General features: G+C 58.5%; 1 protein-coding gene across 4 annotated transcripts in view; it reads left to right on the forward strand.

The window, feature by feature from the left end:
• LOC140425013 (E3 ubiquitin-protein ligase HECW1-like) overlaps window positions 1-24,840 on the forward strand; it is an 856,744-nt gene that overhangs the window by 545,940 nt on the left and 285,964 nt on the right. For all 4 annotated transcript variants that reach the window (XM_072508780.1, XM_072508779.1, XM_072508783.1 and 1 more), the window contains 2 exons: window positions 4,785-4,864; window positions 7,845-7,966. In XM_072508780.1, the coding sequence (XP_072364881.1) occupies window positions 4,785-4,864; window positions 7,845-7,966 (202 nt within the window). The remainder of the gene's footprint in view (window positions 1-4,784; window positions 4,865-7,844; window positions 7,967-24,840) is intronic.

The following is a 24,840-nucleotide window of genomic DNA, read 5'->3' on the forward strand; positions in this document are numbered from 1 at the left end:
CAACCTTTCCTCATAAGACCTATCCTCCATACCAGGCAGCATCCTGGTAAATCTCCTTTGCATCCTTTACAATGCCTCCACATCCTTCCTGTATTAGATTAGATTAGATTTATTGTCACGTGTACTGAGGTACAGTGAAAAGCATTGTTCCATGTACAGACCAGACAGACCGTGCCATACATGAAAAACATAGGTCATACGATAAATACACAGTGTTAATATATAGACATAGATATCAGGTGAAGCATACGGAGTGTCGTGCTACTCAGTATAGAAGATGCATGGAGGGATCAGTTCATTTCATAAGAGGGTCATTCAGGAGTCTGGCAACAATGGGAAATAAGCTGTTTTTGAATCTGTTAGTATGTGTTCTCAGACGTTTGTATCTCCTGCCTGATGGAAGAGAGAATAACCCGGATGGGAGGGGTCTTTGATTATGCTGCAAACATTCCCAGTGCAGCAGGAGGTGTAGACAGAGTCAATGGATGGGAGGTGGGTTTGTGTGATGGACTGGGCTGTGTTCATGACTCTGTGTAGTTTCTTACGGTCTTGGACCGAGCAGTTTCCATAGCAGGCTATGATACAGCCAGATAGGATGCTTTCTATGGTGCATCTGTAAAAGTTGGTAAGAGTCAATGTGGACATGGCAAATTGTGTTTGTTTCTTGAGGAAGTATCGGAGCTGTTGTGCATTCTTGGTCATAGCGTCCATGTGGGTGGACCAGGAAAGATTGTTGGTGATGTGCACTCCTAGAAATTTGAAGCTGTTAACCATCTCCGCCTCGATACCATTGATGCAGACAAGTGTGTGTACGATACTTCGCGTCCTGAAGTCAATGGCCAGCTCCTTAGTTTGCTGACGTTGAGGGAGAGATTGTTACACCACACCACTAGGTTATCTGTCTTCCTCCTGTATTCTGACTTACCGTTGTTTGAGATCTGACCCACTATGGCCATGTCATCAGCAAACTTGTAGATGGAGTTGGAGCCAAATTTTGCCACACAGTCATGTGTGTATAGCGAGTATAGTAAGGGGCGAAGTACGCATCCTTGTGGGGTCCCGGTATTTAGGGCTATTATGGAGGAGATGTTGTTATTTACCCTTACTATTGTGTTGCATTGGGAGGGATCAGAGAATAAATACTACACTTTGTAGCTCTATCTCCCAATACTCCCTTCTGACATGATTGGTGAACATTCCTCTATTGGGAAGGTTAATGTTTATTATATGGCAGTTGTTTCATAGGTGTTATGCACTAATAGAAGTCAATTGATTTGAGGCCTGACCTCTTGGAGAGGAGGGAGAGCTTTCATCAGACTGTTTGGCTTGGACACTATATGGAATATTACTCCAGTGTGATGTCAAACTAGATTTAACGAGTGGTCCTTGGTACTAATGAGCACATTTCACGCATAATCCGGTGAACTCTGGAAATCCCTCTCTATACCTTTCTGACTGCACTTCCCCTTTGAGACACTTCTCGTGCACTTTGACCAAACCTTTGGTCTCTTGCCTTAATATCTCCTTATGTGATTTGGGATCAAATTTTATTTGCAAACATTACTGTTAGCACCTTGGGATATTTTACTATATTTAATGCACAGTTGTTGTTGATTATCCAAACATTCATGTCCTCACTCAGAAAATATTTACAATTACCAGCCAGATATCTATGTGAACTGTGGGAGCTTTATCCACAGGCAGGTAATTTTTTTTATCCTTGAGCATCACTGGCAAGGGCAACATTTGTCAACCATCCTTAATTTATCTTGAGAAGGTGATTGTGAATTGCCTTCTTGAACTGCTACAGTCCCATCTTGTTAGTGTAGGTACACCCACAGTGCTGTTAGGAATGAAGTTACAGGACTTTGACCCGACAGTAGTGAAAGAATGGCGTTATGGTTCCAAGTCAGGATAGTGTGTGACTTGAAGGGGAACTTGCTGGTGGTATAGTTCTCATGCATCTGCTGCCCCTGTCTTTCAAGATGTCGACACCAGGGGCTGGATTCTCCGTTTCAGGGACTATGTCCCCATGCTGTTGTGGAAACTGTGGTCTTTTCCGCCAAAAAACTGGAGCGTCATTCTCCGACCCCCCAGCGGGTCGGAGAATGGCCGTTGGCCGCCGTGAATCCCGCCCCCGCCGGTTGCCGAAGTCTCCGGTACCGGATATTCGGCGGGGGCGGGAATCGGGCCGCGCCGGTTAGCGGGCCCCCCACTGGATTCTCCGGCCCGGACGGGCCGAAGTCCCGCCGAGAAATTGCCTGTCCCGCCGGCGTAAATTAAAGTAGGTATTTACCGGCGGGACAAGGCGGCGTGGGCGGGCTCCGGGGTCCTGGGGGGGGCGCGGGGCGATCTGACCCCGGGGTGCCCCCACGGTGGCCTGGCCCGCGATCAGGGCCCACCGATCCGCGGGCGGACCTGTGCCGTGGGGGCACTCTTTCCCTTCCGCCTACGCCACGGCCCCCACCATGGCGGAGGCGGAAGAGACTCTCCCCACTGCGCATGCGCGGGAAACTGTCAGCGGCCGCTGACGCTCCCGCGCATGCGCCGCCCCGACATGTCATTTCCGCGCCAGATGGCGGGGCAACAAACGCCGTTTCCGACAGCTGGCGGGGCGGAAATCCCTCCGCCGCCGGCCTAGCCCCTCAATGTTGGGGCTCGGCACCCAAAGATGCGGAGCATTCCGTCTGATTGGCACCGTTTTGGGCGCCAGTCGGCGGACATCGCGCCGTTTGGGGAGAATTTCGCCCCTGGTGTCAAAAGGCCACAGATTCACAGCCTTGCAGGGGGCTCGCAGGCAGCTGTCATGGAGCTCGCAGCTCCAGCTGCCGATACAGCCCCTTGCACTTTCGGGTCAGAGGCCGCTCATACGCACGGCGGCCTCCAGCGGCCGCGCCGTTCTCCATGGCGGACTCAGACCACAGACCTGGACCGCAGAAATGAATGCCCCCCATCAGCCGCTCGCCCGACCTGGACCGCCCACACAAAAAAAACAGTCCCGAATGAAGCCCCCCTGCCCTCCGATTGGCCCTCCCCCGACTGTGGCGGCCCTGGACTGAGTCCGCAGCCGCCACGTGGGTATCACGGGCGGTGGGATCACGCGTGGTCCACGCCGTCAGGAATTCGGCCGGTCGGTGGCAGAGAATAGCGGGGCGGGCCTCAGGCAATTGCCTCAGGTGGTGGATAATTGGCGCTGCATACTCCCCGAATATGCCACTTTTCGGGGGGCGGAGAATTGCTAAACTGGTGCTGGTTCTGATTTCATGCACTGAACGTGATTTCAGCGTCGGGGTGCGGAGAATCAATTTTCACGCCGAAATCAGGCCCTGCGATTCTACGGGACCCAAGAATTGGCGTGTTCGCGGAGTACTCATCGCGACTGGGGAGCCATTGCCAGAGGCTCGCCCAACGATCCTCCGCTCCCAGCCGGCCGAGTTGACGATGGCGTGGTTCTAACCACCTATTGCCGCTCAGGAACCTCGGTGGTGGGGGGCAGGGGGATCGGGCACCAGGGCCGCCTTATGGGTGGCCGGGGGACAGATCGGGCCAGATGGATCTTCGAGCGCGTGGCCGATCGGGGTGGAGCCTACATTTTGGAGCTACCTCCGCGGTCCAAGTCCTGGAGGCCGCCACTGTGCGCATGCGCGGACTCCAGACTAGAAGTGCAGGGGCACATATCCGCAGCTAAAGCTGCGCGAATCACTCTGGGTCCCTCCTAGCCCCCTGAAGGTGAGCGAATCGACTAATCTCTATTAGTTAAAACTCGGGAGTGAAACGCCAGCGTTTTTACGCCGGCGTGGGGACATAGTCCCATTTTAGGAGGATCCAGCCCCTTGCCTTGCTAGGCTATCATTCAGGATGGGTCATTTGGTGAGTCTCATCCTGCTGTTAGTTTCCCCCCCTTCCCCCATCCCCATTCATGACTGGTGGATAATCAAGCCTGTAGAGCTTTGATTGTTATTGGATCGCATGGCTCCATCTACACATGCACATAGCCCTGCATTGTAAACAACATACTGCCTATCTGAAACCAACAGGTCCAATTTCAAGGCATTCTAACACTGTCTACTGTAGAATGGTAGTATTCTAGTCAGTGAGGAGTCCCAAAAAGGTGAGTCAAAAGTAATTTATTTCCTACTCACAGCTCAGAAATACAGCAACTCAGCAACAGTCTAAGTCCCAACCAGGACCATCCTGAGATGCTGGCTCCTTCCTGGGCTGGCTTTTTTCTCAGGGAATTAACGAGCCCAATGTTGGGCCTCTGCCCTTCACTGGGGGAGCTCGTACACCACGAGCCTCATGGGGAGTCAGTTGGGTCGTCCCCGTCGATCCTGTGGGGGTTATAACAGGTAGGAACTGATTCCATATTGTGAATTACCAGCATGAACTGAAGCGAGCTTTGAAGGGAAGGTGAAAAACTTTCTAGAGGAGAGAAAGGGGAATTAGCAAGGAAGTAAATCTGCACTGGTCTTGCACACCCATTAATAATTCAATCAAAACTGGTAAGAGCAGAGTTCTGGGAGCACGTCCCCAGCTTGCCCGCACCATGTCAAAGGTAAGAGAAACCACTTTCACTATAACAGGAGAAATATATTGCTATGACGGTTACGTTTCAGGTCACCAGTGTTATCTATGACTTATAACGTTGGCAAGGTTGCCTTAGCAATGTTTTAATTTGTCTCAACCTGTTACTGTAACGACATTATTTCTTGTCTCATTCCATGATATAACACATCATTCAGTTAGGCGTTGCGCATTTCATTCTCATTCTGATTCGATAACAGGTATCAGAATATCCAACGGACAATTGCAACAGACAGGTCTGAAGACGAGGTCACTGCAGAGATCTCACAACCAAATACAGGTTTGTAAAGTTATCAGATACATTTGCAAAAGCAAAGCTAGCTTTGAAAACCCTTGGCGTTGCTCCAAGCATAACGTTCAGATATTTTGTTCCCTCAGACATGATTATTACAGTTGAAATGTCCTGGCAACATCAGTTGGATTCTCGCAAGATCCTTTGTTTGCGGCTGTTGTGGTCTTTTATTTGATCATTTGACATGACCAACAGTACTTTTGTCTCAAACCATTATTCTATAAAAGTGAGCCATAATCATGTGAAGAAGTCAATAAAACCATGTTAATTACTGAAAGTCAGTGATGGAACAGAAAGAAAAATAGTGCAACCGTAGGTTTGGAACTGAATGGACTAAAAGATCAAAGAAATCACGGGGGAAATATGAGCTGCTTGTTTCTGTTAGTACCTCGTGTGGGGTAGTGTACATACTGACGGGCCTGAAACTGCAGCAGTTGGAATTAATCACTTGCATCCTACAGTCACCACAGATGTTTCAGCCATTTACATCCTGTAACATATGTCCTGATGATTAATGTGTTTGAATCTTGATTGGTGCAAGTGTTGGATACAAAGAGCAGAGGGTTCATCTGCAAAAATGTTAAATATTAAAGTTTTGATGCATATACACGAGGGAATTAGGTCTCCAAACATCACACTACGTTGGCTACTGAGGCAAGTGCTTGACCCATGAAAGCTTTTATCTGGTAGAGTGTGTATCGTTTTCAGCACATTTTTATTTTTGATCTTTTACATAAGTGCAACCTGCATGGAAAGCCACCATTTTAGTTTCTTTATTCATTCATTCAGGGGATGTGGACATTGCTGGCAAGGCCAGTATTTACAGCTCATCCTTCGTTGCACTTGAAAATAAGTGAGGAGCTACCTTCTTGAAATGCTACAGTCCATATATTTTTTTAAATTTCGAGTACCCAATCCTTTTTTTCAAATTAAGGGACAATTTAGTGTGGCCAATTCACCTACCCTGCACATCTTTTTGGGCTGTGTGGGTGAGACACACACCATCACAGGGAGAATGGGCAAACTCCACATGGACAGTGACCCGGGGCTGGGATCGAACCTGGGACCTCGGCGCCATGAGGCAGCAATGCTAATCACTGCACAAAATGTTACAGTCCATATGTTGGTCCTGCTGCAATGATGTTAAGAGAGAGTTCCAGAATTTGGACCCAGTGGCGGTGAAGATACTCTTCCAAGACAGGATGTTGTGTCATTTGAAGGGGGACTTGGAGGATGTGGTGTTTCCATGAGCTTTGCTACCCTTGTCCCTCCAGGTGGTAACAGTCACAGGGTTTGAAAAGTGCTGTCGAATAAGCCTTGATGAGTTGTTGTAGTGCACCCTGTAGATGGCACTGTGTGCTGGAGGTAAAGGGAGTTAATTTTAAAGATGGTGGATGGAGTGTCAATCAAGTGAACTGCTTGTCCTGGATGGTGTTCAGTTCTCTATAGCTTTGTTGAAGCTGAACTCAACCAGTCAAGAGGACAATATTTCAGCACATTTATGTCTTGTAGTTGGTGGGCAGGCTTTGGGGAGTCAGAATGTGAGTGACTTGCTGCAAAATTCCTACCTCTGACCTACTCCTGTGGCACTGTATTTATGTGGCTGGTCACTTAACGTTTCTGGTCAATAGTAAACCCAGGATATTAATATTGGGGAATTTAGTGATCGCAATTCCAATTAATGTCAATGGAGGTGGTAACACTCACTGTGCGGTCGGCACAGTGGTTAGCACTGCTGCCTTACAGCGCCAAGGACCCTGGTTCGATCCCAGCCCCGGGTCACTGTCCGTGTGGCGTTTGCACATTCTCCCCGTGTCTGCATGTAGGTGGATTGGCCACACTAAATTGCCGCTTAATTGGAAAAGAAAAGAATTGGGCACTTTAAATTTAAAAAAATAAAATAAAGTAAGACTCTCTGTTGGAGATGGTAATTTCCTAGAAGATGCGTGGTGTGAATGTTATTTGCCGCTTTTCAGCCCAAGCCTGGATTTGTCCAATTCTGTTCTTGCTGCATTTGATCTGGACTGCTTCAATCTGAGGATTGAGAGAGGAATTGGACAATGTGAAATCATCAGCTAACAGCCACTTCTGACCTTTGTTGGGCTCCTTTTAAGAAGACTCTGTTTAGGTGAATTGAGCAGTGACCCATTTCCCACATCCAAAATCTGGACTGAGACTAGGATGGGTTTTGAATTTTCATGGACAAGAAGTCAGATAGCCTGTCCTCGGCCAAATTCAATTAATAGGAAAATGATAATCTTTATTGTCACATGTAGACTTACATTAACACTGCAATGAAGTTACTGTGAAAATCCCCTCGTCGTCACATTCCGGCGCCTGTTCGGGTACACAGAGGGAGAATTCAGAATGTTCAAATTACCTAGCAGCACGTCTTCCGGGACTTGTAGGAGGAAACTGGAGCACCCAGAGGAAACCCACACAGGCACGGGGAGAACGTGCAAACTCCACACCGATAGTGACCCAAGCCAACAACAACACTAACAGTGTATGGGCAGAGGTCAGGCAGTTCGGACTATGTCAGGTGGGGTCGAGGGTCGTTCAGGTTGACTCGGGACACTGAGAACCAGACAGGCATGGCATTTCGAAAATGTCGGACTTTGGACCTGCAACCTGTAATTTCAAATTATTGACCAAGTTTCTGTAACCAGAATGACTTGTGTGAAAATTGAGAGGAACAAAACCACCTCCAGCAGTAAAACGCAGAGTGCCAAATCTTCTTCAATTGGTGTTCAAGCCTTTGTTGTACTTCGAAGGAAAGTTATAATCCTTTGGCTTCTCTGGAACATCCTATGACCTAAATATAAAGTGAGGTTGTATTTGACACACTCAGTACCCTCAAATAAAATGTCTCATTTTGTTATTGTAAAGTCCTCTTATCTTCAAAATGAATACATTTTTCAGTGATGTTGTACTTCAGGAATAATATCCTACCTCCTCATTTTACTAGAACTGAGACGAGAAGACTCTTTGTCTCCAGTGAGTTCCCAGAAAGTTAACATGTTATTGCAGTCTCCAACTGTCAAGTTCATCACCAATCCCGAGTTCTTCACTGTGCTGCATTCAAACAATGTAAGTTCCCTTTTAAAACCCTGACATTGTTGTATTTCCTGATGACTTAAAATTTAGAAATGTAGTACATACCTACATTAAATGGTATTGTGTTGTTTGGTATTGCTTATGCTCATAATTTTCTGATGATTTCTGCCATACTCTCTTCGACTGTTCTATGGTTTTCCTTCCTGTTTGATCCAAAACACTGTGCTGTCCATTCTGTATCCATATTTTTATATTCTCCAATTCATTGTGCTTTATTATTGCTTTGTTTATATTTTGCTACTTACACAATCATTGTGCTGTCACATTGCAATAACTTTTGATACATTCTGCATCACCTGCCATCCTCTTCAATCCTTCCTTCAATGTCTGAACAGCTCACTCAGCCAAACCATTTGAAGCGGATGAAAAGGCACGGTATGCACATGGCGTATTCTATTCCTTTGCATAAACTCTTGGAACAACTCACTCGTAAATATTGTACCGTTATCAGAAATAAGAGAATCATAGTCCATCAGTTGCAGAGACGTGGGGCTGGATTCTCCGCTTTTGGGATTCTCCGTACGCTGGCAGTGCACCCATGCCCGGGGATTTCCTGATGGCGTGGGGCTGCCCACAATGGGAAATCCCATTGGCCGGCTGGCGGGACAGAGAATCCCACTGTCGACGGGGCGCGCCGCACCAGAAACTGGTGCAGTGGAATGGAGAATCCCACCCATGGTGTAGCTTCTCTATGGTACTGAGAACTGTAATGTTGCTCATGATGTATAATTCTAAACACTTAAAATGTGCATCCATGATGACTAAAAACATGTGACCAGTTAATGAATCGACAAAATCCACATGAATGCTCAACCAAGGATGATCAGGCCACTCCCAAGGATGTAATGGTGCTAGTGGCACCATCTACTGGTTAGATTGAGATGCAGAACAGGATTTCACTTTGTTCTCCAAATCCTGGTCAATATTAGGCCATCAAACATACGACCTGGCTTGACTTTTAATTCGAGAGGCACCTGGATGAGCCTCATGAATTTCATCCATTACTTGCGAACAACCAGGGGTTGAATGGACATTCTCAACCCCCAGAATAGGCAACCATCCTGCACACATAACTCGGCTTGACACCTCACATAAGGTTTCAACCCACCATCATCCATGATAGATGACCATTCTTGCAAGCAGAAATGTTTTAACTTGTGACAGAAAGAGGTAGGTTCTGGGGGTCTCAGGGCAGGAGAGTGAGAAAGACCTGCAGGGGTGGAGAGTGGGGGATTTGTGTGTCAGCAGAGAAGACAGGGGAGGGTGGTCCTGCAGTTTCTGGACCATAAGAGGGGGTGCACCCGTTGTTAAAAGAAGGCTGCTGATGAAGGCACAATCACCATTCCTGCCTGTGGCCTAACCCGATTATTCAATGGCTTCCCCCATGCCCCGGATCTCCTCCTGGTGGGCTAGAAATTGAGGTGGGCAGAAATCAGCCCTGAAGTAGTTAAACATTTGCCACTTCAGGGTCTCAATTGGGGCAAGTGTAGGCCGGCTATCACAGTGTACAATTGTGCAGGGGTGAACCTGCATCAGAACCCAGCGAGAAGGCCATGCGAGGAATTTTACACTCATCTCCCACCACTAAAGCTGCGGCAGAGAAACGTAAAATTAACCCTCTCATTCCCGAGTTGATAAAGATCAAGCATTGTGTCTTGGTACAATGTGTTTCTGTACGTTTAATCACTGAAGTAAGATCATTCATATACTTTAATCATCCCAATTTTCTCTGTGAACAGTAGTACCATCAGTGGGAGCATGTAAATGAATGCAAATTGGACTTGGGGGGTCCCCCTATTACATGTGTCCCTGTGGGGGTTCTCCCTTTTACAGGGGTCCATTGTGGGAGGTTTCCCAATTACAGGGGTCCCTGTGGTGGGGTTTCCTTCATTAGACGGACCTGGGGGACGGGGGGGTGGGTCGGGTTACCCCTGTACTTGGGGATAGGGGGATATCCAGGCAATCCGGGGGTGGGGGGCTGCCTGAAAGCAGGGTCCCCTCGGGAAATAAATTTGGATGGCATGGAATATGGAATTGCTTGCCGGCTTTGCGGTCCCAGGGTGATCATAAACCAGTTGCAATTCACCTCTGGCAGGCGAACATTGGGCAGGATGGGTGCTGATTTGCCGCCAAATCTCAATTCTCTGTCACCTCGACAGCGGCATCAATGCGTTCTGGAATGCAGGTACAGTAAACACCGTTTGCATATCATTAGTGGGCCGGACCCAGTATTCTCCAGGGCCTCCGCGATGCTCCGCCTCCAATAGGCCGAGTTCCCGACCGTGCAGTTCTATTGTGCTTTTAAAAATCGTGAACCTGGCATTGTGGCTGCTGAGGGAGAGTGAGAGGGGGTACGGAAGTGTCCAACATTGCCATAGTTTGCTGATGGTTGTGACACTGGCCCGGGGGCTTCCGCCAGTGCCGGAGGGAGTAGCAGGGGGTGGCCAGAGGTGGGCTGTAGGGTCGGGGTGGACGGGCACAGAACATCATTGCCACAGTCGGAAAGGCAGCCATGCAGCAGTGCACCCCGCATCATTTTCCATTGGGATCGATTGTGTTCCATGTGACGCCGGTGCTAGCCCCTCCACAGTTGCTGAATCGGTCCAGGTTCGGCGCCAGTTTTGCTGTCGTGAAAGTCCACAAATTCTGCCCAGGCGTCAACACTTAGGGCTGGATTCTCCGATTCTGACGCTAAGTGCGGAAGGTCTGTGGCGTTTTACGTGGAACAAATCGGCGCCACACCCTCACCGGTCGCAGGCTAGTAGCTGCGCCATGTAAAACTCCCGGTCTCCATAAAATAAACGGCCGGCGCATGCGCACTGCGATAACCTGCAGCGTTTGCTCCGTAAAACATGATGCTGGCCGTGCGTGCATCTGACCTGCCAAACCTCCACTGGCCACCCCCGTCCAGTCCCCCCAACCCTCGCTGAAGCCCCCCCCCCCCCCCGGCCAGCAACACGGCTCCCGCCCGACTGTGGCGCCGCTGGACACAGTCTGCAGTCGCCACGCTGGATTCCCCCACCACTGAGACCATGAGTGAACCACGCCGACATGAAGTCAACCCATCTGGGGCAGTGCTTCGGGGAGGGACTTAAGGTGACGCCTTCCCACCGGCGTGCAGCGCGCGCCGCGATAACATCGTTTCGTAGGGGCGGAGCATACGAAACCTGCGTCAAACAGACACCGCCCCCGATTTCGCTATCAGAAGGGATTGTCCGCCCGATCGCCAATTACGAAATTGGTGTTGGGGAATTGACAATCACGCCCTTAGTCTCAGGAACAGGATGCCGCCCATTGTCACCCAGACGGAGAATTCCACCCATTCACTGCCATATGGGAGTCACAATGAGATCAAAGATTCTGGGGAGTCGACTTATTCACCACAAATGGCCTCATGGAAGTGTGTACTGATGCCTCCCCCCACTGCCCAACTCACCCGCCCTTCCTCCAAGAACCTACCAGTCTATAAACCTGACCGGCATACTTGCACTGTTTTAAAATCTGGGGCGAAATTCTCCTACCCGCCCCACCACATTTCTGCGCCGACCGGCCGGCGGGAGTCTCCGTAACACCGGCCGGTCAATGGGGTTTCCCATTGTGGGGCAGCCCCACGCCGTCGGGAAACCCCCGGGTGCCGGCAAAACGGAGACTCCCGCCGGCGGAGAATGACGCCCCTGATTTCTTTAGAGCTGTTCTGCTAGGAATGCAGCATTTTAAATCAGGAGGAGTGTCAAAGCACTCTAGCACCCCAGCACCAACATTGATCACTGTCACCCCCATACTACTCACCCCTCAACACTGCTCACCCAGTCGACCCTACTCAACCTCGCCCACCCCTAATACTGTTGACCCCCCCTGACAGTCCACTGCCACATCCACCCGTGTTACTGCTCACCCTCAACACCGCTCATTGAGTGGGCAGGGGGTGCTGAGCAGTGTTGGGCGGGTGGGTGGGGGTGAGCAGTGTTGGGCGAGTGGGGGGTGGTGAGCAGTGTTGGGTGAGCAGGGGGAGGTGAGCAGTGTTGGGTGGGTGGGGTGGTGGTGAGCAGTGTTGGGCGGGTGGGAGGTGGTCAGCAGTGTTGGGTGGGTGGGGGTGGTCAGCAGTGTTGGGTGGGCGGGAGGTGGTCAGCAGTGTTGGGTGGGTGGGGGTGGTGAGCAGTGTTGGGTGGGTGGGGGTGGTGAGCAGTGTTGGGTGGGTGGGGGTGGTGAGCAGTGTTGGGTGGGTGGGGGTGGTGAGCAGTGTTGGGTGGGTGGGGGTGGTCAGCAGTGATGGGTGGGTGGGGTGTGGTGAGCAGTGTTGGGTGGGCGGGAGGTTGTCAGCAGTGTTGGGTGGGTGGGGGTGGTCAGCAGTGTTGGGTGGGTGGGGGGTGGGGAGCAGTGTTGGGTGGGCGGGAGGTTGTCAGCAGTGTTGGGTGGGTGGGGGTGGTCAGCAGTGTTGGGTGGGCGGGAGGTGGTCAGCAGTGTTGGGTGGGTAGGGGTGGTGAGCAGTGTTGGGTGGGTGGGGTGGTAGTGAGCAGTGTTGGGCGGGTGAGAGGTGGTCAGCAGTGTTGGGTGGGCGGGGGGTGGTGAGCAGTGTTGGGTGGGTGGGGGTGGTGAGCAGTGTTGAGTGGGTGGGGGTGGTGAGCAGTGTTGGGTGGGTGGGGTGTGGTGAGCAGTGTTGGGTGGGCGGAAGGTTGTCAGCAGTGTTGGGTGGGTGGGGGTGGTCAGCAGTGTTGGGTGGGTGGGGGGTGGTGAGCAGTGTTGGGTGGGCGGGAGGTTGTCAGCAGTGTTGGGTGGGTGGGGGTGGTCAGCAGTGTTGGGTGGGCGGGAGGTGGTCAGCAGTGTTGGGTGGGCGGGGGGTGGTGAGCTGTGTTGGGTGGGTGGGAGGTGGTGAGCTGTGTTGGGTGGGAGGGAGGTGGTCAGCAGTGTTGCGTGGGTAGGGGGTGGTGAGCAGTGTTGGGTGGGCAGGGGGTGGTGAGCAGTGTTGGGTGGGTGGGGGGTGGTGAGCTGTGTTGGGTGGGCGGGAGGTGGCCAGCAGTGTTGGGTGGGTGGGGGGTGGTGAGCAGTGTTGGGTGGGCGGGAGGTGGTCAGCAGTGTTGGGTGGGTGGGGGGTGGCGAGCAGTGTTGGGTGGGTGGGAGGTGGTCAGCAGTGTTGGGTGAGTGGGGGGTGGTCAGCAGTGTTGGGTGGGTGGGGGGTGGTGAGCAGTGTTGGGTGGGTGGGGGGTGGTGAGCAGTGTTGGGTGGGTGGGAGGTGGTCAGCAGTGTTGGGTGGGCGTGAGGTGGTCAGCAGTGTTGGGTGGGCGTGAGGTGGTCAGCAGTGTTGGGTGGGCGGGAGGTGGTCAGCAGTGTTGGGTGGGTGGCAGGTGGTGAGCAGTGTTGGGTGGGCGGGGGGTGGTGAGCAGTGTTGGGTGGGTGGGGGGTGGTGAGCTGTGTTGGGTGGGCGGGGGGTGGTGAGCAGTGTTGGGTGGGCGGGGGGTGGTGAGCAGTGTTGGGTGGGTGGGGGGTGGTGAGCTGTGTTGGGTGGGCGGGAGGTGGTCAGCAGTGTTGGGTGGGCAGGGGGTGGTGAGCAGTGTTGGGTGGGTGGCAGGTGGTCAGCAGTGTTGGGTGGGCGGGGAGTGGTGAGCAGTGTTGGGTGGGTGCGGGGTGGTGAGCTGTGTTGGGCGGGTGGGAGGTGGTCAGCAGTGTTGGGTGGGTAGGGGGCGGTGAGCAGTGTTGGGTGGGCAGGGGGTGGTGAGCCGTGTTGGGTGGGCAGGGGGCGGTGAGCAGTGTTGGGTGGGTGGGGGGTGGTCAGCAGTGTTGGGTGGGCGGGAGGTGGTCAGCAGTGTTGGGTGGGTAGGGGTGGTGAGCATTGTTGGGTGGGCAGGGGGTGGTGAGCAGTGTTGGGCGGGTGGGGGGTGGTGAGCAGTGTTGGGTGGGCAGGAGGTGGTCAGCAGTGTTGGGTGGGTAGGGGTGGTGAGCATTGTTGGGTGGGCAGGGGGTGGTGAGCAGTGTTGGGTGGGTGGGGGGTGGTGAGCAGTGTTGGGTGGGTGCGGGTGGTCAGCAGTGTTGGGTGGGCAGGGGGTGGTGAGCAGTGTTGGGTGGGTGGGGGGTGGTGAGCTGTGTTGGGTGGGCGGGAGATGGCCAGCAGTGTTGGGTGGGTGGGGTTGGTGAGCAGTGTTGGGTGGGCAGGAGGTGGTGAGCAGTGTTGGGTGGGTGGGGGGTGGTGAGCAGTGTTGGGTGGGTGGGAGGTGGTCAGCAGTGTTGGGTGGGTGGGGGGTGGTCAGCAGTGTTGGGTGGGTGGGGGTGGTCAGCAGTGTTGGGTGGGTGGGGGGTGGTGAGCAGTGTTGGACAGGCAGGAGGTGGTGAGCTGTGTTGGGTGGGCGGGGGGTGGTGAGCTTTGTTGGGTGGGCAGTGGGTGGTGAGCAGTGTTGGGTGGGCAGGAGGTGGTGAGCAATGGCGGGGGGGCAGGGCGTGGTTAGCAGTGGTGGGTGGGTGGGTGGGGGGTGGTGAGCAGTGTTAGGAGGGTGGGGGATGGTGAGCAATGGCGGGGGGGCAGTGGGTGGTGAGCAGTGTTGGGCGGGTGGGTGGGGGTGAGCAGTGTTGGGCGAGTGGGGGGTGGTGAGCAGTGTTGGGTGGGCGGGGGGTGGTGAGCAGTGTTGGGTGGGTGGGGTGGTGGTGAGCAGTGTTGGGCGGGTGAGAGGTGGTCAGCAGTGTTGGGTGGGAGGGGGGTGGTGAGCAGTGTTGGGTGGGCAGGGGGTGGTGAGCAGTGTTGGGTGGGCGGGGGGTGGTGAGCAGTGTTGGGTGGGTGGGGGTGGTGAGCAGTGTTGGGTGGGTGGGGGTGGTGAGCAGTGTTGGGTGGGTGGGGGTGGTCAGCAGTGTTGGGTGGGCAGGGGGTGGTCAGCAGTGTTGGGTGGGCAGGGGGTGGTGAGCAGTGTTGGGTGGGTGGGGGGTGGTGAGCTGTGTTGAGTGGGCGGGAGGTGGCCAGCAGTGTTGGGTGGGTGGGGGGTGGTGAGCAGTGTTGGGTGGGCGGGAGGTGGTCAGCAGTGTTGGGTGGGTGGGGGGTGGCGAGCAGTGTTGGGTGGGTGGGAGGTGGTCAGCAGTGTTGGGTGGGTGGGGGGTGGTGAGCAGTGTTGGGTGGGTGGGGGGTGGTGAGCAGTGTTGGGTGGGTGGGAGGTGGTCAGCAGTGTTGGGTGGGTGGGAGGTGGTGAGCAGTGTTGGGTGGGCAGGGGGTGGTGAGCAGTGTTGGGTGGGTGGCAGGTGGTCAGCAGTGTTGGGTGGGCGGGGGGTGGTGAGCAGTGTTGGGTGGGTGGGGGGTGGTGAGCAGTGTTGGGTGGGTGGGGGTGGTCAGCAGTGTTGGGTGGGCGGGAGGTGGTCAGCAGTGTTGGGTGGGTAGGGGTGGTGAGCAGTGTTGGGTGGGTGGGGTGGTGGTGAGCAGTGTTGGGCGGGTGAGAGGTGGTCAGCAGTGTTGGGTGGGCGGGGGTGGTGAGCAGTGTTGAGTGGGTGGGGGTGGTGAGCAGTGTTGGGTGGGTGGGGGTGGTCAGCAGTGTTGGGTGGGTGGGGTGTGGTGAGCAGTGTTGGGTGGGCGGGAGGTTGTCAGCAGTGTTGGGTGGGTGGGGGTGGTCAGCAGTGTTGGGTGGGTGGGGGGTGGTGAGCAGTGTTGGGTGGGCGGGAGGTTGTCAGCAGTGTTGGGTGGGCGGGAGGTGGTCAGCAGTGTTGGGTGGGCGGGGGGTGGTGAGCTGTGTTGGGTGGGCGGGAGGTGGTGAGCAGTGTTGGGTGGGTGGGGGGTGGTGAGCAGTGTTGGGTGGGTGGGGGGTGGTCAGCAGTGTTGGGTGGGCGGGGGGTGGTGAGCAGTGTTGGGTGGGTAGGAGGTGGTCAGCAGTGTTGGGTGGGCGGGAGGTGGTCAGCAGTGTTGGGTGGGCGGGGGGTGGTGAGCAGTGTTGGGTGGGAGGTGGTCAGCAGTGTTGCGTGGGTAGGGGGTGGTGAGCAGTGTTGGGTGGGCAGGGGGTGGTGAGCAGTGTTGGGTGGGTGGGGGGTGGTCAGCAGTGTTGGGTGGGCAGGGGGTGGTGAGCAGTGTTGGGTGGGTGGGGGGTGGTGAGCTGTGTTGGGTGGGCGGGAGGTGGTCAGCAGTGTTGGGTGGGCGCGGGGTGGTGAGCAGTGTTGGGTGGGTGGGGGGTGGTGAGCAGTATTGGGTGGGTGGGAGGTGGTCAGCAGTGTTGGGTGGGCGGGGGGTGGTGAGCAGTGTTGGGTGGGTGGGGGGTGGTGAGCAGTGTTGGGTGGGCGGGAGGTGGTCAGCAGTGTTGGGTGGGTGGGGGGTGGCGAGCAGTGTTGGGTGGGTGGGAGGTGGTCAGCAGTGTTGGGTGGGTGGGGGGTGGTCAGCAGTGTTGGGTGGGTGGGGGTGGTGAGCAGTGTTGGGTGGGTGGGGGTGGTGAGCAGTGTTGGGTGGGTGGGGGTGGTGAGCAGTGTTGGGTGGGTGGGGGTGGTGAGCAGTGTTGTGTGGGTGGGGGTGGTCAGCAGTGATGGGTGGGTGGGGTGTGGTGAGCAGTGTTGGGTGGGCGGGAGGTTGTCAGCAGTGTTGGGTGGGTGGGGGTGGTCAGCAGTGTTGGGTGGGTGGGGGGTGGTGAGCAGTGTTGGGTGGGCGGGAGGTTGTCAGCAGTGTTGGGTGGGTGGGGGTGGTCAGCAGTGTTGGGTGGGCGGGAGGTGGTCAGCAGTGTTGGGTGGGTAGGGGTGGTGAGCAGTGTTGGGTGGGTGGGGTGGTGGTGAGCAGTGTTGGGCGGGTGAGAGGTGGTCAGCAGTGTTGGGTGGGCGGGGGGTGGTGAGCAGTGTTGGGTGGGTGGGGGTGGTGAGCAGTGTTGAGTGGGTGGGGGTGGTGAGCAGTGTTGGGTGGGTGGGGTATGGTGAGCAGTGTTGGGTGGGCGGGAGGTTGTCAGCAGTGTTGGGTGCGTGGGGGTGGTCAGCAGTGTTGGGTGGGTGGGGGGTGGTGAGCAGTGTTGGGTGGGCGGGAGGTTGTCAGCAGTGTTGGGTGGGTGGGGGTGGTCAGCAGTGTCGGGTGGGCGGGAGGTGGTCAGCAGTGTTGGGTGGGCGGGGGGTGGTGAGCTGTGTTGGGTGGGCGGGAGGTGGTGAGCTGTGTTGGGTGGGCGGGAGGTGGTCAGCAGTGTTGCGTGGGTAGGGGGTGGTAAGCAGTGTTGGGTGGGCAGGGGGTGGTGAGCAGTGTTGGGTGGGTGGGGGGTGGTGAGCTGTGTTGGGTGGGCGGGAGGTGGCCAGCAGTGTTGGGTGGGTGGGGGGTGGTGAGCAGTGTTGGGTGGGCGGGAGGTGGTCAGCAGTGTTGGGTGGGTGGGGGGTGGCGAGCAGTGTTGGGTGGGTGGGAGGTGGTGAGCAGTGTTGGGTGCGTGGGGGGTGGTCAGCAGTGTTGGGTGGGTGGGGGGTGGTGAGCAGTGTTGGGTGGGCGGGGGGTGGTGAGCAGTGTTGGGTGGGTGGGGGGTGGTGAGCTGTGTTGGGTGGGCGGGGGGTGGTGAGCAGTGTTGGGTGGGCGGGGGGTGGTGAGCAGTGTTGGGTGGGCGGGGGGTGGTGAGCTGTGTTGGGTGGGCGGGAGGTGGTCAGCAGTGTTGGGTGGGCAGGGGGTGGTGAGCAGTGTTGGGTGGGTGGCAGGTGGTCAGCAGTGTTGGGTGGGCGGGGAGTGGTGAGCAGTGTTGGGTGGGTGGGGGGTGGTGAGCTGTGTTGGGCGGGTGGGAGGTGGTCAGCAGTGTTGGGTGGGTAGGGGGTGGTGAGCAGTGTTGGGTGGGCAGGGGGTGGTGAGCCGTGTTGGGTGGGCAGGGGGCGGTGAGCAGTGTTGGGTGGGTGGGGGGTGGTCAGAAGTGTTGGGTGGGCGGGAGGTGGTCAGCAGTGTTGGGTGGGTAGGGGTGGTGAGCATTGTTGGGTGGGCAGGGGGTGGTGAGCAGTGTTGGGCGGGTGGGGGGTGGTGAGCAGTGTTGGGTGGGCAGGAGGTGGTCAGCAGTGTTGGGTGGGTAGGGGTGGTGAGCATTGTTGGGTGGCAGGGGGTGGTGAGCAGTGTTGGGTGGGTGGGGGGTGGTGAGCAGTGTTGGGTGGGTGCGGGTGGTCAGCAGTGTTGGGTGGGCAGGGGGTGGTGAGCAGTGTTGGGTGGGTGGGGGGTGGTGAGCTGTGTTGGGTGGGCGGGAGATGGCCAGCAGTGTTGGGTGGGTGGGGTTGGTGAGCAGTGTTGGGTGGGCAGGAGGTGGTGAGCAGTGTTGGGTGGGTGGGGGGTGGTGAGCAGTGTTGGGTGGGTGGGAGGTGGTCAGCAGTGTTGGGTGGGTGGGGGGTGGTCAGCAGTGTTGGGTGGGTGGGGGTGGTCAGCAGTGTTGGGTGGGTGGGGGGTGGTGAGCAGTGTTGGACAGGCAGGAGGTGGTGAGCTGTGTTGGGTGGGCGGGGGGTGGTGAGCTTTGTTGGGTGGGCAGTGGGTGGTGAGCAGTGTTGGGTGGGCAGGAGGTGGTAAGCAATGGCGGGGGGGCAGGGCGTGGTTAACAGTGGTGGGTGGGTGGGTGGGGGGTGGTGAGCAGTGTTGGGAGGGTGGGGGATGGTGAGCAATGGCGGGGGGGCAGTGGGTGGTGAGCAGTGTTGGGCGGGTGGGTGGGGGTGAGCAGTGTTGGGCGAGTGGGGGGTGGTGAGCAGTGTTGGGTGGGCGGGGGGTGGTGAGCAGTGTTGGGTGGGTGGGGTGGTGGTGAGCAGTGTTGGGCGGGTGAGAGGTGGTCAGCAGTGTTGGGTGGGCGGGGGGTGGTGAGCAGTGTTGGGTGGGCAGGGGGTGGTGAGCAGTGTTGGGTGGGCGGGGGGTGGTGAGCAGTGTTGGGTGGGTGGGGGTGGTGAGCAGTGTTGGGTGGGTGGGGGTGGTGAGCAGTGTTGGGTGGGTGGGGGTGGTCAGCAGTGTTGGGTGGGCAGGGGGTGGTCAGCAGTGTTGGGTGGGCAGGGGGTGGTGAGCAGTGTTGGGTGGGTGGGGGGTGGTGAGCTGTGTTGAGTGGGCGGGAGGTGGCCAGCAGTGTTGGGTGGGTGGGGGGTGGTGAGCAGTGTTGGGTGGGCGGGAGGTGGTCAGCAGTGTTGGGTGGGTGGGGGGTGGCGAGCAGTGTTGGGTGGGTGGGAGGTGGTCAGCAGTGTTGGGTGGGTGGGGGGTGGTGAGCAGTGTTGGGTGGGTGGGGGGTGGTGAGCAGTGTTGGGTGGGTGGGAGGTGGTCAGCAGTGTTGGGTGGGTGGGAGGTGGTGAGCAGTGTTGGGTGGGCAGGGGGTGGTGAGCAGTGTTGGGTGGGTGGCAGGTGGTCAGCAGTGTTGGGTGGGCGGGGGGTGGTGAGCAGTGTTGGGTGGGTGGGGGGTGGTGAGCAGTGTTGGGTGGGTGGGGGTGGTCAGCAGTGTTGGGTGGGCGGGAGGTGGTCAGCAGTGTTGGGTGGGTAGGGGTGGTGAGCAGTGTTGGGTGGGTGGGGTGGTGGTGAGCAGTGTTGGGCGGGTGAGAGGTGGTCAGCAGTGTTGGGTGGGCGGGGGGTGGTGAGCAGTGTTGGGTGGGTGGGGGTGGTGAGCAGTGTTGAGTGGGTGGGGGTGGTGAGCAGTGTTGGGTGGGTGGGGGTGGTCAGCAGTGTTGGGTGGGTGGGGTGTGGTGAGCAGTGTTGGGTGGGCGGGTGGTTGTCAGCAGTGTTGGGTGGGTGGGGGTGGTCAGCAGTGTTGGGTGGGTGGGGGGTGGTGAGCAGTGTTGGGTGGGCGGGAGATTGTCAGCAGTGTTGGGTGGGCGGGAGGTGGTCAGCAGTGTTGGGTGGGCGGGGGGTGGTGAGCTGTGTTGGGTGGGCGGGAGGTGGTGAGCAGTGTTGGGTGGGTGGGGGGTGGTGAGCAGTGTTGGGTGGGTGGGGGGTGGTCAGCAGTGTTGGGTGGGCGGGGGGTGGTGAGCAGTGTTGGGTGGGTAGGAGGTGGTCAGCAGTGTTGGGTGGGCGGGAGGTGGTCAGCAGTGTTGGGTGGGCGGGGGGTGGTGAGCAGTGTTGGGTGGGAGGTGGTCAGCAGTGTTGCGTGGGTAGGGGGTGGTGAGCAGTGTTGGGTGGGCAGGGGGTGGTGAGCAGTGTTGGGTGGGTGGGGGGTGGTCAGCAGTGTTGGGTGGGCAGGGGGTGGTGAGCAGTGTTGGGTGGGTGGGGGGTGGTGAGCTGTGTTGGGTGGGCGGGAGGTGGTCAGCAGTGTTGGGTGGGCGGGGGGTGGTGAGCAGTGTTGGGTGGGTGGGGGGTGGTGAGCAGTATTGGGTGGGTGGGAGGTGGTCAGCAGTGTTGGGTGGGCGGGGGGTGGTGGGCAGTGTTGGGTGGGTGGGGGGTGGTGAGCAGTGTTGGGTGGGCGGGAGGTGGTCAGCAGTGTTGGGTGGGTGGGGGGTGGCGAGCCGAGTTGGGTGGGTGGGAGGTGGTCAGCAGTGTTGGGTGGGTGGGGGGTGGTCAGCAGTGTTGGGTGGGTGGGGGGTGGTGAGCAGTGTTGGGTGGGTGGGGGGTGGTGAGCAGTGTTGGGTGGGTGGGAGGCGGTCAGCAGTGTTGGGTGGGTGGGAGGTGGTGAGCAGTGTTGGGTGGGCAGGGGGTGGTGAGCAGTGTTGGGTGGGTTGCAGGTGGTCAGCAGTGTTGCGTGGGCGGGGGATGGTGAGCAGTGTTGGGTGGGTGGGGGGTGGTGAGCAGTGTTGGGTGGGTGGGGGGTGGTGAGCTGTGTTGGGTGGGCGGGAGGTGGTCAGCGGTGTTGGGTGGGTGGGAGGTAGTGAGCAGTGTTGGGTGGGCAGTGGGTGGTGAGCAGTGTTGGGTGGGTGGCAGGTGGTCAGCAGTGTTGGGTGGGCGGGGGGTCGTGAGCAGTGTTGGGTGGGTGGGGGGTGGTGAGCTGTGTTGGGCGGGTGGGAGGTGGTCAGCAGTGTTGGGTGGGTAGGGGGTGGTGAGCAGTGTTGGGTGGGCAGGGGGTGGTGAGCCGTGTTGGGTGGGCAGGGGGTGGTGAGCAGTGTTGGGTGGGTGGGGGGTGGTCAGCAGGTTTGGGTAGGCGGGAGGCGGTCAGCAGTGTTGGGTGGGCGGGAGGTGGTCAGCAGTGTTGGGTGGGTAGGGGTGGTGAGCATTGTTGGGTGGGCAGGGGGTGGTGAGCAGTGTTGGGCGGGTGGGGGTTGGTGAGCAGTGTTGGGCGGGTGGGGTTGGTGAGCAGTGTTGGGTGGGTGCGGGTGGTCAGCAGTGTTGGGTGGGCAGGGGGTGGTGAGCAGTGTTGGGTGGGTGGGGGGTGGTGAGCTGTGTTGGGTGGGCGGGAGGTGGCCCGCAGTGTTGGGTGGGTGGGGTTGGTGAGCAGTGTTGGGTGGGCAGGAGGTGGTGAGCAGTGTTGGGTGGGTGGGGGGTGGTGAGCAGTTTTGGGTGGGTGGCAGGTGGTCAGCAGTGTTGGGTGGGTGGGGGGTGGTCAGCAGTGTTGGGTGGGTGGGGGTGGTCAGCAGTGTTGGGTGGGTGGGGGGGTGGTGAGCAGTGTTGGGTGGGCGGGGGATGGTGAGCAGTGTTGGGTGGGTGGGAGGTGGTCAGCAGTGTTGGGTGGGCGGGAGGTGGTGAGCAGTGTTGGGTGGGTGGCAGGTGGTGAGCAGTGTTGGGTGGGTGGGGGTGGTGAGCAGTGTTGGGTGGGTGGGGGTGGTGAGCAGTGTTGGGTGGGTGGGGGTGGTGAGCAGTGTTGTGTGGGTGGGGGTGGTCAGCAGTGATGGGTGGGTGGGGTGTGGTGAGCAGTGTTGGGTGGGCGGGAGGTTGTCAGCAGTGTTGGGTGGGTGGGGGTGGTCAGCAGTGTTGGGTGGGTGGGGGGTGGTGAGCAGTGTTGGGTGGGCGGGAGGTTGTCAGCAGTGTTGGGTGGGTGGGGGTGGTCAGCAGTGTTGGGTGGGCGGGAGGTGGTCAGCAGTGTTGGGTGGGTAGGGGTGGTGAGCAGTGTTGGGTGGGTGGGGTGGTGGTGAGCAGTGTTGGGCGGGTGAGAGGTGGTCAGCAGTGTTGGGTGGGCGGGGGGTGGTGAGCAGTGTTGGGTGGGTGGGGGTGGTGAGCAGTGTTGAGTGGGTGGGGGTGGTGAGCAGTGTTGGGTGGGTGGGGTATGGTGAGCAGTGTTGGGTGGGCGGGAGGTTGTCAGCAGTGTTGGGTGCGTGGGGGTGGTCAGCAGTGTTGGGTGGGTGGGGGGTGGTGAGCAGTGTTGGGTGGGCGGGAGGTTGTCAGCAGTGTTGGGTGGGTGGGGGTGGTCAGCAGTGTCGGGTGGGCGGGAGGTGGTCAGCAGTGTTGGGTGGGCGGGGGGTGGTGAGCTGTGTTGGGTGGGCGGGAGGTGGTGAGCTGTGTTGGGTGGGCGGGAGGTGGTCAGCAGTGTTGCGTGGGTAGGGGGTGGTGAGCAGTGTTGGGTGGGCAGGGGGTGGTGAGCAGTGTTGGGTGGGTGGGGGGTGGTGAGCTGTGTTGGGTGGGCGGGAGGTGGCCAGCAGTGTTGGGTGGGTGGGGGGTGGTGAGCAGTGTTGGGTGGGCGGGAGGTGGTGAGCAGTGTTGGGTGCGTGGGGGGTGGTCAGCAGTGTTGGGTGGGTGGGGGGTGGTGAGCAGTGTTGGGTGGGCGGGGGGTGGTGAGCAGTGTTGGGTGGGTGGGGGGTGGTGAGCTGTGTTGGGTGGGCGGGGGGTGGTGAGCAGTGTTGGGTGGGCGGGGGGTGGTGAGCAGTGTTGGGTGGGTGGGGGGTGGTGAGCTGTGTTGGGTGGGCGGGAGGTGGTCAGCAGTGTTGGGTGGGCAGGGGGTGGTGAGCAGTGTTGGGTGGGTGGCAGGTGGTCAGCAGTGTTGGGTGGGCGGGGAGTGGTGAGCAGTGTTGGGTGGGTGGGGGGGTGGTGAGCTGTGTTGGGCGGGTGGGAGGTGGTCAGCAGTGTTGGGTGGGTAGGGGGTGGTGAGCAGTGTTGGGTGGGCAGGGGGTGGTGAGCCGTGTAGGGTGGGCAGGGGGCGGTGAGCAGTGTTGGGTGGGTGGGGGGTGGTCAGAAGTGTTGGGTGGGCGGGAGGTGGTCAGCAGTGTTGGGTGGGTAGGGGTGGTGAGCATTGTTGGGTGGGCAGGGGGTGGTGAGCAGTGTTGGGCGGGTGGGGGGTGGTGAGCAGTGTTGGGTGGGCAGGAGGTGGTCAGCAGTGTTGGGTGGGTAGGGGTGGTGAGCATTGTTGGGTGGCAGGGGGTGGTGAGCAGTGTTGGGTGGGTGGGGGGTGGTGAGCAGTGTTGGGTGGGTGCGGGTGGTCAGCAGTGTTGGGTGGGCAGGGGGTGGTGAGCAGTGTTGGGTGGGTGGGGGGTGGTGAGCTGTGTTGGGTGGGCGGGAGATGGCCAGCAGTGTTGGGTGGGTGGGGTTGGTGAGCAGTGTTGGGTGGGCAGGAGGTGGTGAGCAGTGTTGGGTGGGTGGGGGGTGGTGAGCAGTGTTGGGTGGGTGGGAGGTGGTCAGCAGTGTTGGGTGGGTGGGGGGTGGTCAGCAGTGTTGGGTGGGTGGGGGTGGTCAGCAGTGTTGGGTGGGTGGGGGGTGGTGAGCAGTGTTGGACAGGCAGGAGGTGGTGAGCTGTGTTGGGTGGGCGGGGGGTGGTGAGCTTTGTTGGGTGGGCAGTGGGTGGTGAGCAGTGTTGGGTGGGCAGGAGGTGGTAAGCAATGGCGGGGGGGCAGGGCGTGGTTAACAGTGGTGGGTGGGTGGGTGGGGGGTGGTGAGCAGTGTTGGGAGGGTGGGGGATGGTGAGCAATGGCGGGGGGGCAGTGGGTGGTGAGCAGTGTTGGGCGGGTGGGTGGGGGTGAGCAGTGTTGGGCGAGTGGGGGGTGGTGAGCAGTGTTGGGTGGGCGGGGGGTGGTGAGCAGTGTTGGGTGGGTGGGGTGGTGGTGAGCAGTGTTGGGCGGGTGAGAGGTGGTCAGCAGTGTTGGGTGGGCGGGGGGTGGTGAGCAGTGTTGGGTGGGCAGGGGGTGGTGAGCAGTGTTGGGTGGGCGGGGGGTGGTGAGCAGTGTTGGGTGGGTGGGGGTGGTGAGCAGTGTTGGGTGGGTGGGGGTGGTGAGCAGTGTTGGGTGGGTGGGGGTGGTCAGCAGTGTTGGGTGGGCAGGGGGTGGTCAGCAGTGTTGGGTGGGCAGGGGGTGGTGAGCAGTGTTGGGTGGGTGGGGGGTGGTGAGCTGTGTTGAGTGGGCGGGAGGTGGCCAGCAGTGTTGGGTGGGTGGGGGGTGGTGAGCAGTGTTGGGTGGGCGGGAGGTGGTCAGCAGTGTTGGGTGGGTGGGGGGTGGCGAGCAGTGTTGGGTGGGTGGGAGGTGGTCAGCAGTGTTGGGTGGGTGGGGGGTGGTGAGCAGTGTTGGGTGGGTGGGGGGTGGTGAGCAGTGTTGGGTGGGTGGGAGGTGGTCAGCAGTGTTGGGTGGGTGGGAGGTGGTGAGCAGTGTTGGGTGGGCAGGGGGTGGTGAGCAGTGTTGGGTGGGTGGCAGGTGGTCAGCAGTGTTGGGTGGGCGGGGGGTGGTGAGCAGTGTTGGGTGGGTGGGGGGTGGTGAGCAGTGTTGGGTGGGTGGGGGTGGTCAGCAGTGTTGGGTGGGCGGGAGGTGGTCAGCAGTGTTGGGTGGGTAGGGGTGGTGAGCAGTGTTGGGTGGGTGGGGTGGTGGTGAGCAGTGTTGGGCGGGTGAGAGGTGGTCAGCAGTGTTGGGTGGGCGGGGGGTGGTGAGCAGTGTTGGGTGGGTGGGGGTGGTGAGCAGTGTTGAGTGGGTGGGGGTGGTGAGCAGTGTTGGGTGGGTGGGGGTGGTCAGCAGTGTTGGGTGGGTGGGGTGTGGTGAGCAGTGTTGGGTGGGCGGGTGGTTGTCAGCAGTGTTGGGTGGGTGGGGGTGGTCAGCAGTGTTGGGTGGGTGGGGGGTGGTGAGCAGTGTTGGGTGGGCGGGAGATTGTCAGCAGTGTTGGGTGGGCGGGA

The sequence above is a fragment of the Scyliorhinus torazame genome, chromosome 6 (genome assembly GCF_047496885.1).
Source record: "Scyliorhinus torazame isolate Kashiwa2021f chromosome 6, sScyTor2.1, whole genome shotgun sequence".
In the NCBI taxonomy this organism is placed as follows: domain Eukaryota; kingdom Metazoa; phylum Chordata; class Chondrichthyes; order Carcharhiniformes; family Scyliorhinidae; genus Scyliorhinus; species Scyliorhinus torazame.